General features: G+C 23.9%; 2 protein-coding genes across 2 annotated transcripts in view; both read left to right on the forward strand.

Annotated features, from left to right (window-relative positions):
* Positions 1–14,895, forward strand: part of LOC100202565 (pre-mRNA-splicing factor ATP-dependent RNA helicase DHX16) — a 50,312-nt gene that overhangs the window by 16,365 nt on the left and 19,052 nt on the right. The window contains exon 2 of the mRNA XM_065788302.1: positions 14,415–14,821. Coding sequence (XP_065644374.1) covers positions 14,457–14,821 — 365 coding nt within the window. The 5' untranslated portion in view covers positions 14,415–14,456. The remainder of the gene's footprint in view (positions 1–14,414; positions 14,822–14,895) is intronic.
* LOC100215623 (E3 ubiquitin-protein ligase RNF168) lies at positions 1,175–13,197 on the forward strand. Its single transcript, XM_065788305.1, has 4 exons — positions 1,175–1,698; positions 10,085–10,149; positions 12,196–12,343; positions 12,418–13,197. The coding sequence occupies exons 1-4, from the start codon at positions 1,383–1,385 to the stop codon at positions 12,891–12,893; spliced, it is 1,005 nt and encodes a 334-aa protein (XP_065644377.1). The 5' UTR covers positions 1,175–1,382; the 3' UTR covers positions 12,894–13,197.

Raw genomic sequence — 14,895 nt, forward strand, 5'->3', positions numbered from 1 at the left:
CTGAAAAAAGCAGCAAATGAAGTTAAGAAACAATATAAGCCTAATTTTGATGGCGAATCACAATTAAATATAGCAACAACAGCGATTTTAACAACGATAGCAGCAAACCAAGTCAAGTAAAGAAACCCGTAAAGTTTTAGGCGAAGCATTAACACGTCAAAATAATTCATGATATCAGTGAAAACCTTTAAAACTCAAGGTTGTGTTTTTTCAAACATACATACCAAAGCGATCTGTAAAAGACACCAATTTTTGTTGAACCATAAATTATAGCACAAGAAACAACTTAACTCAACCTTCAAAACCTTTCAACAACTCAACATCTCAAGAGTAATTTTTTTTTAATTGTTTGATATTTTCATGGTTATCATCGTTGTTTTTTTTGATTTAATGTTCTTGTAATTACCCGTTGACTTTCATAACTTCTTCTTTCAAATTTTAAGGCTTGAATGAAAGATTTTTTCATATTAATAAAGTTTCTTAAAAAAACAACAGTTATATATATATATATATATATATATATATATATATATATATATATATATATATATATATATACATATATATATATATATATATATATATATATATATATATATATATATATATATATATATATATATATATATATATATATATATATATATATATATATGTATATATATATATATATATATATATATATATATATATGTATATATATATATATATATATATATATATATATATATATATATATATATATATATATATATATGTATATATATATATATATGTGTGTGTGCGTGTGTGTGTGTGCGTGCGTGTGTGTGTGTGTGTGTGTGTGTGTGTGTGTGTGTGTGTGTGTGTGTGTGTGTGTGTGTGTGTGTGTGTGTGTGTATATATCATATATAATATATAATATAATCTTATTTTCAAAAGTGTAAAAATGATTAAAAAATTAATAAATTCTTTGTTAATAACCTTGTAAAATAAAAACTCTTGAGCCAATTCCTCCATTCATTCTTTTTTTTGTAACTTCTGCGCGGAAAAATACTTTGAGCATGCGCAAAGAATGTTGGGCTAAATGGAGAATCAGCTACAGCACAGTACTGTAATTTTTTTAGACCCAGCTTTGCTCTACATTTTACTGACCCATAAAAATAAATACCTTGTTGTCGGACGTTTGAGGAGTGAGTTAACCTGTTTTAAGCGTGAGAAAATCAACAATTATTTTGCGTTAATTTACTATATTCTTTTCTGAAATTTATTTATTTAAAAAAATGCATATACTTTTCTTATTAAAAACTTTTGCAGAATACGAACCTATATTATTGGTTGGTAAATTTATATAGATGAAAGTATCACTAAATTGACCCTAAAAATAAAACAAAGAGTTATCCATGGAAGTTAATAAAGAAAACGAATCTTTCACAGATTTTCTTTGCCCAATTTGCTTACAAATACTTATCGAACCGGTACAAATGCCTTGCAAACACGAACTTTGCATGGATTGTTTTAAACAACATGTTTACAATACGAGTTTAACATGTCCTATGTGTCGTCTGCGTATTTCTGTTTGGGCTCGTAAAAATACAAAAACAAATAGCTTAGTTAATACTGATCGTTGGGATTTAATTAAAAAAATGTTTCCAGAAAGAGTTAAACGAAGATTGGATGGTCTAGATGATCTTGACTCCAGTTTTGATGAGTATTATGGTTTGTTTGCTTTATTTTTTCTTTTTGTCTGTTAAAGTTGCATATTTTATAATACAACATAAATTGTATAAATGGTTTTGTTTATATATATATATATATATATATATATATATATATATATATATATATATATATATATATATATATATATATGTATATATATATATATATATATATATATATATATATATATATATATATATATATATATATATATATATATATATATATATATGTATGTATGTATGTATGTATGTATGTAAATATGGAGATATTTATATATATAAGAGAGTTTTTTAAGGTTATGAGAAGTTTCACCTATATAACAGAAATTACATTCTGTGCATACAAATTTATAAACAACAAATCATTTGAACTTTACAGGAAGAGGATCCTTTGGTGAAAACATATTAGAGATTTTGAAAGAGGTAAAAATTAACTTAAAGGAAAGAGTTTTGACTTTTTTCGGTTCAAACAGATATATTACCACATAATTAAGTGTAAAGTAGTTTTTCATGACTTCTTGGTTTGTGAATTTAGATTGATTAGTAGAAATAGTGTTTTTGGTAAAATAAGAATTATAAATTTTATTTATAAGCCAAGTTGGGTATGTGTTGCTTTTGAGAATATTAAAAAGGTTATTAATGTCATAGTAAAAACCAAGTTTAGTATTATTAATTTTAAAGGGTCTATCAATTAAGCATCTATTTAAATTTTTCTCAAATTTTAAACAATATTATTAATCTTAAAATTAACAAAACCGATTTAAAGAAACTTTTTGTCTATTGCAACATCCTAATCACATTTTCAATTTAAAAAACTTACTTTTGACCAAGTAGATGGTGTTGGTGTGGGCTCCCCACTAGCTCTTGTTCATGCTAATTTATTTATGGGTTATTTTGAAGAAAAATGGCTAAAATCATACAATGTAGTGAAGCCAGTATTTTACAAACTTCAGGGGCATGGTGACCCCAGAAGCTATGCAGGGTTTTTACAAGGACCTTTCATTTTTTATCTAATTATGGCACAAAATAATATTTATAAAATAATAAACTGTTTCAATAAAAAAGCGATCTAAATATATATTAAAATTGTCTTTGCAAATTTTTACTTTTTTCTACGTTCTGAATAAAATCCACAAATATTTTTATATTTACTATATTTATGTTTGTATTAGCTTTTTTGCGGGTATTTTTGATATTTAGATAAAAAAGCTAAAATAAAATTGATTTTTAATTTTAAATTCTTTCACTGTAATGTTTTGTATCATGTCATAAATACATTAGAAAAATAATTGTCAACAACAGTTGCTTTTCTGTTATTTATTCATTCTAGCATCATAATGTTTTCTAGAAATATTGTAAAAAGAATGTTGCATTTGACAAAGTTTTCGAAATTCTATTTTAATATATATTTAGATTGCCTTTTTATTGAAACAATTTATTATTTTAGAAATATTATTTTGTGTTGCATTTCTGCTTATTTTAATTTTTAAAAAGTTCCTTTATTATTCTTCTTCTTTGTGAAGCATTTTTTTCTAATGTGAAAAGTTTTTAAATTGCACTAAAATAGCTTCATATGAGAAAGCAAGTAGTTATAAAAAAAGGTTTCTGCAATTAAAACTTGAATTAATAAGTTCAATACTTTAAAAATTGTTTTTTGTGTCACATAAGGATCTATCTATTATTTTAACTTTGATTAAGTTTGATTAAATTTTAACATTGATTAAGCTTGATTAAATTTTTAGATTAAGTTGTATTTACTATTAAGTTAAAGTTAGATACTAAGTTAAAAACGCAACTCTAAAAATTATGCATATTAAAAAGTATGTTTTATTTTTAAAAAAGTTTTTAATTAAAAATATAAAATTTAAATAACTTTTTAAAAAATGCTAAAGCTCTTTAGTTCTTTATTAATGTTGGTTTTTTTTATAGTTTTTTAAAATGTTTTTTAATAAAATTCCTAAACTGGTCATGTGAACATGTTGAGTGTATTCAAAAATAATTATGTCAAAACATTTTAAAAAAATCTTCAATTACAAACTTTTTTACCTTAAAAACACTCACAAAAACGAGAGTCCTGTATATGTATATATATATATATATGCCCATACTCCCCTAAAACAGTTTACGAGAGCAATTTACAGCTCTCGCCAAAGTATAATTTTTCTTGCAAAAGTATAATATCATTGTAACTAAAATAAAAAGCACAATATCATTTTAAAAAAAATTGCTTAATATACTGCAATGCTTTTTAAAAGGCATGGCAGTTGCAAAAAAAAAGTTAAAATGAAGAGCAGCTTGCACAGCTCCCGAAGTTCGTTTTAGTTACAACCCTCTTTCAACTCTTTAACTCCGAAACACAAACCTTGGCAAACAAGACCACTATGTGAAGAAACAAGTTAAGCAGGGTACTACCAGGGACATGGTGGGGATCAAACTCGATACTTCTCTTTTATGAAGTGAGCACTCTACCACTGCACTACTACCACATTACAAGGCTATATACAGGTCTTGACATCAGCTCAAGGTGACTGTAGAAGATATTTAAATGAGTATTTTTACTTATTATTGTTCTTTAAGGAAATTGACCGCTCTAATTTTAGAAAACACTTACATAATTTATGTATATTTCATATTATGCATATATATATATATATATATATATATATATATATATATGTATGTATGTATGTATGTATGTATGTATGTATGTATGTATGTATATATATATATATATATATATATACACACTTAACTGGGATGGTATTTTTCCCATCAGATAATGATGCATGCCAGTATCTGTATCAATAAAAGATGCAATTCAATGTTTTTTACCATAGAAATAAAAAGGAATCTAAAATCTCTTTCTATAAATAAAGTTTATAATTCTCATCTTACCAGAAAAAAACTAATTTTTACTAATCAATTTGAATCCAAAAACCAAGAATGAATATTTAAACTCTATCATTTAAAAACATCATAAACCTATATCTTTTAATTTAATTTTCAGCTCTTTCAAAATCTCTAATAATTTTTCATCAAAGGATCCTCTTCCTGTATAGTTCAAATTATTTGTTGTTTATAAATTTGTATGCGCAAGATGTAATTTCTGTTATATAGACGAACTTCTTGCCACCTTATAACATAAATGATTGAACACTACAGGAGAGACAAAAACTCACACATATAGAACTATCTTCATGCTAACAATAATTGTTTTAATAATTTTGATGACTGTTTTTTGATATTGGATTCAGCCTCCAATGAATATGAGCTTAAAGTTAAGGAAAGTTTGAATTAAAGTAAAGGAAAGTTTTTCATTGAATGGAAAAATCTAGATATAAACAAACAGTTGAACCAGAAATATCTTTTTTTATATAATAGTATTACGTAAAAAAAATTTTTTTTTATAAAATAACTTTTTTTACATAATAGTTTATTATCTTTACTTTAATTAATTTTATTATCTTTTGTATTGTATTTTTTGCTATTGTCTATTGTTGTAATTTAAAAAATTGTAATTTATATTTTATTATCAATAAGTTTTTAAACCCAACTGAAGATGACTAGAAATTATTTGAAACATTTATTGTTATTATTTTATTAATAAGTGGAAAAAATTTCTTTTATTTCTCATTTGTTTTACATATCTTGGGCTAAAAATATATTTTGGAAATATATATATATATATATATATATATATATATATATATATATATATATATATATATATATATATATATATACATATATATATATATATATATATATATATATATATATATCAATAAGTTTTTAAACCCAATATATATATATATATATATATATATATATATATATATATATATATATATATATATATATATATATATATATATATATATATAGTTTTTAAACCCAATATATATATATATATATATATAGTTTTTAAACCCAATATATATATATATATATATATATATATATATATATATATATATATATAGTTTTTAAACCCAATATATATATATATATAGTTTTTAAACCCAATATATATATATATATATATATATATATATATATATATATATATATATATATATATATATATATATGGCCTTTTGATAAAGTGTCGGACTTAAAGCGTGTTGTATACATGAAGAGTGATTTTACGTTAGCTACAATATTTGCATTGAAACAAAAAAATTTTTATTTGGTGTTTTAATAACTCTATAGGATTTTTTAAGCAGTATTTTAATGAAGTAGTTAACATTTATTTTAACAGGATTTTAATGAAGTAATTAACATTTTAAAAACTGCAAAAGTTTAAATTACAAATACATAAAATATGCTCATTATTTACAAATATTAGGAAAAACTTTTTTTTAAAATTTTTTAAATTTTTAAGATTGACTTTTAAAAATTTAGTTGTGCGGTTTCTATATAATGGTTGATTTTATACTTGACTGACACAGCGTTCATTCGTATGTACACTTAAAATAAGCTAACCTTTATACAAAATATATTTCTCATATATATTTAGACATGTAATCCTTAGGCTTAACCTGATTGATTTTAAATTTTAGCGTGACTATTATTATATGTTCATTTAATTAAATTTTATTTTTAAAGAAATTATCACCAGAATTATCTATCATTTATCAGAGTTAAAAGTTATATTTTGAATTATCATTTAAACCTATAAAGCTTTTATTCCACCTTTTTATTTTTTTTTGAAATGAAATTCCTTGTAAACAATAAAAATATGTATTGCGGTAATTTAGTAAGTTTTGGAAGTTTCTACACTTAAATCCAATAATACTTAATGTGTTCCACTTCATCTCATGTGAAACCAATACATCTCATGTGTTAAAAAAGTATAGTCATCCTTAACTCCTGTTTTGAAGTTTTGAGATTTTTTAATAAAAAGCAATAAAAATAAATAGCAAATAAATATTTAAAAATATTTATACAAGATTGATATTTTCAGGAATTATAAAAATTGTAAAGTAGGTTCTATGAAATGCAATAATATAAATAAAAACAATAAAAAAACGTTTGAATTAAAAATTGCATTTTATTTTAAAATGCAGTTTGTAAAATGAAAGAACCAGATAAAATATTAGAAAATAATTTAGATAAATATAAAAAATATGAGGTAGTTATTGAAAAGAAAGTATTTAAAGTTAGTGTTAAAGTTTTTAAAAATAATATTTTAATTAAAGAAATTTTTATTTTCAAAATTATTAATAGTATTTTTTTAATAAAATAATATTTATAAATACCAACTTTTTATGGCATATTTGCTTTGAGAATAAAACCAAGCAATTTTTCAGTTATAGATTCTTACCTTTCTAATGTAAACCTTTTATTAATACAGCTTTTGTTGCTTCTGTTTCTTCGTTTTCTTCCATATGTAAATTGTGAAGCACGTCTAGCTCTCACATTTTGATGTTGCTACTTGATAATTCAAAAATTTAAATGCCAAATTATGTTGCTTGTTGAATCACCAGACCATTTTATTTTCCATTTACTGTTTTTTTCAGGATATATATATATATATATATATATATATATATATATATATATATATATATATATATATATATATATATATATATATATATTGCAATGTTGATAGATTTCAAATTTATTATTTATTATAGGCACACCAAAAAGATCCCATACATATTATTTAGTTGCTTTAAATTTTTTTTTCTTTTCCAAAAGTGGAAATGATATTTTAGAAGTATATGTTACGAATACTGTTATTTATTTATACTAATTAGTATATAATTTTAGCACTTATGAATATTGATGAATAACTTAGTTACATAGTTAATTAAACATTTTTAGTTCATAAAACTTAATTAAATTCATCTATTATGATGTGTTTCATAAGTTTTTTTCTAGGAGTGACTGTTACGCAAGTTACTGTTTGGAAAGAATTCATTTTGACATTTGAATTCATTTTTATTTTTTATCATTGTTTCAAAAAGTAAAATTTTAAATTTTTGATGTTTTGTGATTCTGAAGATAACATTTCATTACAAACATTTTAATACATAAAGATGTTTAATTTTTACAATTCTATCCTTTTAACAAATTTTCTTAATGGACTTTAAAATGTGGTTAGGCAAAAGTGCTTATTTGGCAAGTACTATTTCCAAAAGCCTTAATTTTGTTTGCAGCAAAAGTTTCGGAATGAGTACTTGTGAAATTTACATCAACAATTTTAAATGTTTGTTTAATTTGGTACAAAAAAAATTGATTCCTCATTATCAATACCCTTTTGAAAGAATTTTTTTCCCTTGAAATTTACAAAGTTAAATTTGCTTTTCGGTTAATAACTCTAGTTGATAATTTAATTTGGTTGGAATGGAGACTTATTTTTTCGATTAATAACTCTAGTTGATAATTTAATTTGGTTGGAATGGAGACTTATTTTTTTAACTAGCATAAAAAGAGCAATTATTATCATCCATTCATTATTAAACATCTAGAAATAAATTTATGGTTTGTTAAATTTATAGTTTTATTATAATTTTATTAAATTTATTGCTTTATTATAATTTTATGTTTTTTTATTATTATTTTGTAGTTTGTATAATTTGTATAAGTTATACAAATTACAAAAAACATCTAAATAATATATAATAATAAATCTGTCAGCTTCTATTATTTGATTGATTGACTTATTGGATTATCAATGACTTAAGAAAAAAAATTTGCTTTTCGAAGATGTATTCAATTTATAACATTTCGTACTGGGTGGAATATTTCAAAAGCTTTTAACAAAATTTGTAAAGATTGTTTAAATAATGTTCACATTGTTATTAGAAACAATCCAAGTAATATAATTTTAGCAATAACAACAACAAAAAGTTATCTTTAGGGAAAGACAATTGTCCAAATATTGAAGTTATCTTAAGGGAAAGACAATTATCCAAATATTGAAGTTATCTTTAGGGAAAGACAATTATCCAAATATTGAAATTATCTTTAGAGAAAGACAATTGTATTGAAGTAATTAAACTGTTGTTAGTAGCTAGATTACTTGATCCTAGATAAAAAAAAATTCAAAATAAATTTTATTTTGAAAGAACAAATTAGAGGTTTATAATTAGTTAGCTAATTCATAATAAAACTGATATTCAAGTAGAATTCAAGTAAAATAAGTGGGAGTTTAAAGTTTCAAAATTAATTCAAAAAGAGCGCGTTAGATTTATTACAAAGAATGTTAAAGCACTTCTTTTTTTAATAGAACTTAGGAGCTCTTGTTCAACAATTTTATGTAGAGCTACTGAAGTCTTCATCTAACTTAGCTATTACGACATTGGTATCCTGAATCTTCAGATTCAGAGGAAGAGACAAACTATTTTAAAATGTCTTTTTTGTTATTGTAAATTTATATGAGTTGTATTATGTTATGAGTGAAAAAAAGCTATATTTTGAAAGCTATATTTACTTTCGCTTGTGTGGCTTATCTTTAACTTTCATAACAGATAATAACTTGAACATAATCAACAAAAACAGCAAAAAATATTCTAGCCCCAGCTATTAACCCCTGCTAATCTTATTTGTTCAGCTGGGGCATATGCTCTGATAATTTTGGTTTTTGCAAATATCCTTGTCTACAGGCTGAATTTCCAAAATGGACAGAGTTGAAAGGTTAGGTACTGAAGATAGCCATAGAATGGAGCTAAAGTTGTAATAAGATTACATGCAACAGATATAAATTATAATTTCATTGTTAGCTAGTAAGCTAGCTTGTATAGCTGCAGCATTACATCCACAAAAAATGTTGCACTGTGGTTACTATATAGGTACTAGCTAGTATATACTTATTCAGTACATATAAATATATGCATTATTGAAATTCAATGAATAAAGCTCCATGTTCAGTATAAAAATTATATTGTTTTATTATAAACTAATGTATTAAAAAAAACATGAAATTTTGAAGCATATAAACATTATATAAGCATATAAGATTTGGACTGTGTTGGACAGCATACTTGACCCAGAGCTGGAACATATATTTTATTTGTATAACAATAATTGGCTGCCTGGTCAAATCTGACTCACATCACTATCCAGTTAAGTTAGTCTTGAATAACTGTAAAAACCAAAACTATAAAAGTTTTTAGCAAAGTTTTATAAAAAATGCCCAAAAAGTCCCAAAAAACTTTGCAAGATTTCAGGGACAAAGACTTTTTTGAGGCAAAATAGAAAATGATGTTAAATTAAAAAAAAAAAATTGTTTTTGGAAAAAAATGTGTAGATGCTGCCCAAGCAAAATAAAATTGAATCAAAATCAAAGATATCAGATTTTATATTTATTTATTCCCAGTTAATGTATTATTTATTTATTCCCAGTTTATTTGTATTAAATATATTTTTAGCGCCTGTTCATATTATAAGTTCAAAAGGAGAACTTCAAAAAGAATACGAAGCTGAAGTCAAGAAGGTTTTTACTTTTTTTTTTCATTAGTTTTTTTCATTTGATTGTTTTTTATAACGGACTCTTACACCTTAACTAAAAGACAAAAATTTTGAAAAAATACCCAGATGTAGCAGCAATATTCTGTTTAAGTAAAAAATTATAAACTATTATGATGGAGAGTTTTAGTAAGATAATGACAAGTGTGGTGGAGAGTTTTAACAGAATTTTGCTATGGATGGAAGTTTGCATTTTTCAAGAAAGATTTGTAGCAAAAGAGATTCTCACATGGTTAAAAATATTCTATTTTGTAAGTTTTTGTTTGGTGATATATTTGTTGTATATCTTTATTGATTTAAACCTTCATGTTATACTTTGGAAGCGCAGCAAGCTAACCACTTTGGCCACTAAGACACTAAATTGCCAATTTTTAGCGCTATTTAAAAAACAAAAGACAGAATGCAATGAAAAACTTTATAAAACGGCAAATAAATAGTTTAAATCAAAGTTAAGGAGATCTTGCCTCAATGCAATTTTTAGTAAAACTTAAAAAAAGTAAAACTTTATAATAGTAAAAATATATATTGAGATGTTTTGTTTTTTATTTCAAAAAACTGAAAAAGGTTCTAAAAATAAAGCAAGGATATGAATCATGATGATCCACTTCAGAATGCTGTGACTTAACCAGTTCGGCTACTAAGGCGTATTGTTCAATGAAAGTTTTAAAAGTATTTAATAAACAAAAGACTTTATAAAACAGTAAATAAATGCTATAAATAAAATTTAAAGGAAATGTTGCTGCAAATCAATTTTAAAATAAAATTAAAACTGTAAAACTTGATATATGTTTTAACAATACATAATTTGAAGTTTACATAAATTAGATATTCGCATACACTTTCTTTCATATTTTTTATAAAAAAAAGTGCTTCAACTCTTTCTCACCATTAACTTGAGTGTAATGGCTGTCGTGAGTTCCGTGTCAAACACTCACAAATGGCTAACCACGTTGAATTGAGTATTAATATTTATTAGACTCCTAAGCATATTTATTAGCATCCTTTACCTCCTTCCTTAAATAGGTAAAAAAAAAAAAACTGTTTCTATTATTTAATAAATATCTGTTCCTTTTTTGTTTTTTTATGATTTTTTAATTTGCAAAAATCTTGTTATAAAAATTTTTGAAACTTTTTTTAATTTTCTTTCTTACTGTATTCACTATTCCAAAATTGCAGGTAATGCTTTTTTTTTTTTTAACTAAGTGTTATTGTTATTACAACAATTGTTGTAACAACCCTCTTACAATCCTTTAATTTCAAATACAAGTCTTGACAAGGAAATAGGTTGAGCACTGTAATGGGGATAGAACTGAGAATTTTTCCTTTATGAACCAAAACATTTACACTACTACCTACATACTTCTCATTTACAAAGCGAAGTATTCACACTACTATCTACATTACTACTTACAAAGTGAAGTGTTTACACAACTATCTACACAATTATCATTACCAAATTCTTCTTACTTTCATCTTTTTTTTTTGTAGATAAATTTGTTTTTTTTTAAATAAATCTCTTAGTTAATAAATGTGGTTTTTTTTAAAATAAATTTCATAGTAGATAACTTTGGTTTTTTTTAAGTAAATCTCTTAGTAGATAACTGTGGTTTTTTTAAGCAAATCCTTTAGTAGAAAAATATGAAAAAGAATGTAGTATTTTGATAATAGTAGTATCAGTGCTTGAAGTGAGGCGAGATGCTGCGTATTTTGATATTAGTAGTATCAGTGCTTTGATATTATTAGTATTTTGATATTAGTAGTATCATTGCTTAAAGTGAGGCGAGATGTTGCGGGATGCCATCCCATCACCTTTTTATAAAGTATAAACCATTCCGCCACCATTTTTTATGAATCTCTATATATGACAATGATTAGGTGGGAATACCATCCCATTACTTTTTTTTCTCCACTTCAAGCACTGAGTAGTACCTATATTATTTAAAACGTATTTTTGTATTAGTATTATTTTGATTATTTTTAATTTGCATCTTTTTTACATTTATTTTTATTTTAGCTTCAAGAAGAAAAAGAAAATATTCTACAAGCAAATATTCAGTATATTGAAAAGCTACAAAAAGAGGAATACGAAGAAAGACTGAGACAAGAAGAATTAGATAGAGTTACTGCTGAAAAACTTCAGCAAAAAGAAATGTATGACTCAGGTAAATTAAAAACATTAAATCTTGATCATGATTTCTTTTTTTATTTCATTGATTTTTTTAAATTAATGTTTAAGGTGTTAGATTAAAGTCACCAAGTGCACATCAAGAACAACTGCTTGCGCTTTTTAAACCAAAATCACCAATGAAACTTCGGAAAAGAAAAGTCATATCCGATTGTAATGTATCTAAGAGAAAACAATGCCAATCCATAAGAGACTACTTTAATGACTCAGAAGATTCAAAAGCTCAGTGTCAGCCCTCTTTGTGTTGCACCAATAGCAAAACAGAAAAAAAAGAGCAAAAAGAAGTTAGTAATCAATCTATTAAGAAAATTGAATACCAAAGCAAAGAAAACTTGGTATCTGATTTTAATATACTACTAATGTCTGAAAACTCCTGCATAACTAAGTCAAAAATTGACCAGATTCCAGACTCCCCGAAAAGCCAAAAAACTCTAAAGGTTACAGAAAATAATATTAAAAAAAGCAAAAATAACATTAAGATTGAACTATCAGAATATTCTGGAAGTTTAAAAAAAATTTTTTCTTAAAATACTTTTATGCTGTTTATTAAATGATTTAAAGAAGTTTGTCCAGTGTATATTTGTATTAAATGATTTTAAGAAGTTTGTCTGGTGTATATTAGCTTGATGTTGATAAGAAAATAAAATAAATTTAAAAAATTAAAAATTATCAACAAGAATGATTTTGTATACAATGAGCAATGTTATTTAAATTTTATGGTTAAAATTTTAAAAATTGAATGTCTTTGAATGTAATTGTTTTTACTGAATTATATTTTATTGTTTGCTTTTATAGTATTATAGTTTATTGTTTATGTTCATGCCTTTCATTTATTTATAATTCTTTTTTTTATTATTTTAATTGTTGACTTGTATTACATTACTCCAAAGGATAAAATAAAACCATTCTAATTAATTAATTATTTTATATATTAACTATTACATTTATATATTCAATTATATTTGTTGATACAAGTTTGTTGTCCAAAAGTATATCATTATTTCAGATTTATTTTATACAGTAAGAACATTGGATATAAAAAATAGGTTTATGAAAATTTATTTACAGTTTGTTTAAGATCTTTAAAAATTCCAAAAAAATATTTATCTTCATGTATTTTTTTTTTTTTTTTTGAGACTCAGTTTGCTGTATTTTAAAGAAAAAATTACTTTTATAGGTGTATATATATATTATTACATTTATTTGATATTATTACAGATATATGGAATTTAATATTTCATAACTTCATAGCAAAAATAACTTGTTTGAAATGCAAAATAACTTTGATTATATTGAATTATAATTGTTATAAAAGAATTGTTAAAAAAAAAATACTGCAACCATTGAATTTGGCCTCCTAGCTTATTATCCACTCTGTAATGTTTTCTGATTTCGGTTTTTGAACTGAAAATCATTGTTTTACTCGCACTTATCATCCAAAATTGTAGGAGGATTTAGGTCTATCTGAGGGGAGTGGGCACTACTTTAAGGGGAGTGGGAATTTAAAATAAATCTGTACTATCTTAAATAAAATAAAAAAAATGTTAATATGTTTTATATTTAATTTATATTTAATTGTATTAATCAACTTTATTTAAATTGAAAAATCATTTCAGTTCATTAAATTCACAGCCATAATTAAATTTTGATTCACATATCTTCCTTGATATAACATTTATTATGTCATAAATAAAAGTATAAATAGTATATAAGAATAAATACAATAGATCATTTAAGCAGACTTTTATTACCTACGATATATGTAAGTGTCATTCATTGATACTTTGATATACCACAGATAACAAATTCCATTTGTTAATGATATAAGAAAAGATTACATATATTTGTGTGTGTTTGTGTGTGTACTACTTTTAAAGAAATAAAGTGTAAATACTACTTTTAAAAAAATGATGCGTATTTATTTTTTCTGGCTATTATTGTTGAGAATTTGTTCAAAAGCTACCTGATTTTTGTCAATTATTTATTGCCTTAGATTATTGTAAGTCATATATTTAATTCTTTATTTGCTTATTTTTATATATTAATAGTTTGAATTTGTTTGACTTATAGTAGTAAAATCAACACTCAAAATGTCTGATGATGTTTATCTAGAGAGATGGGTTTCAGACAAATTATATGAAACATTGGACATGTCAGATAAACATGTTGTTACTTTTTTAATTGGGTTAGCTAAAAAAACAGCTTCTGCTGAGAGATATATTGAAAAAATACAAGATGTCATTGGGGATGATAAAAATGCATTCACATCAGTAGCTAAAGAGCTCTGGAATAAAATTCCGAGAGTTAGTAAGAATGAGAGTTCCAATAGAATAAAAGAGAAATTAGCATTGGAGCAGCAAAAGAAAAATGCTACCTACACTATGTTATCAGAAAGTGAAGAAGAAAATATATTATTGCCGAAAAAAAAAACTAATAAAATTAAGAAGAATGTAAGGTATGTGTTATTTTGATAAATGCGTGTGTATTTCAAATGTTTGTATAATATTTGTCTACAATGAATTGTGTGGC

The sequence above is a fragment of the Hydra vulgaris genome, chromosome 01 (genome assembly GCF_038396675.1).
Source record: "Hydra vulgaris chromosome 01, alternate assembly HydraT2T_AEP".
Classification (NCBI taxonomy): domain Eukaryota; kingdom Metazoa; phylum Cnidaria; class Hydrozoa; order Anthoathecata; family Hydridae; genus Hydra; species Hydra vulgaris.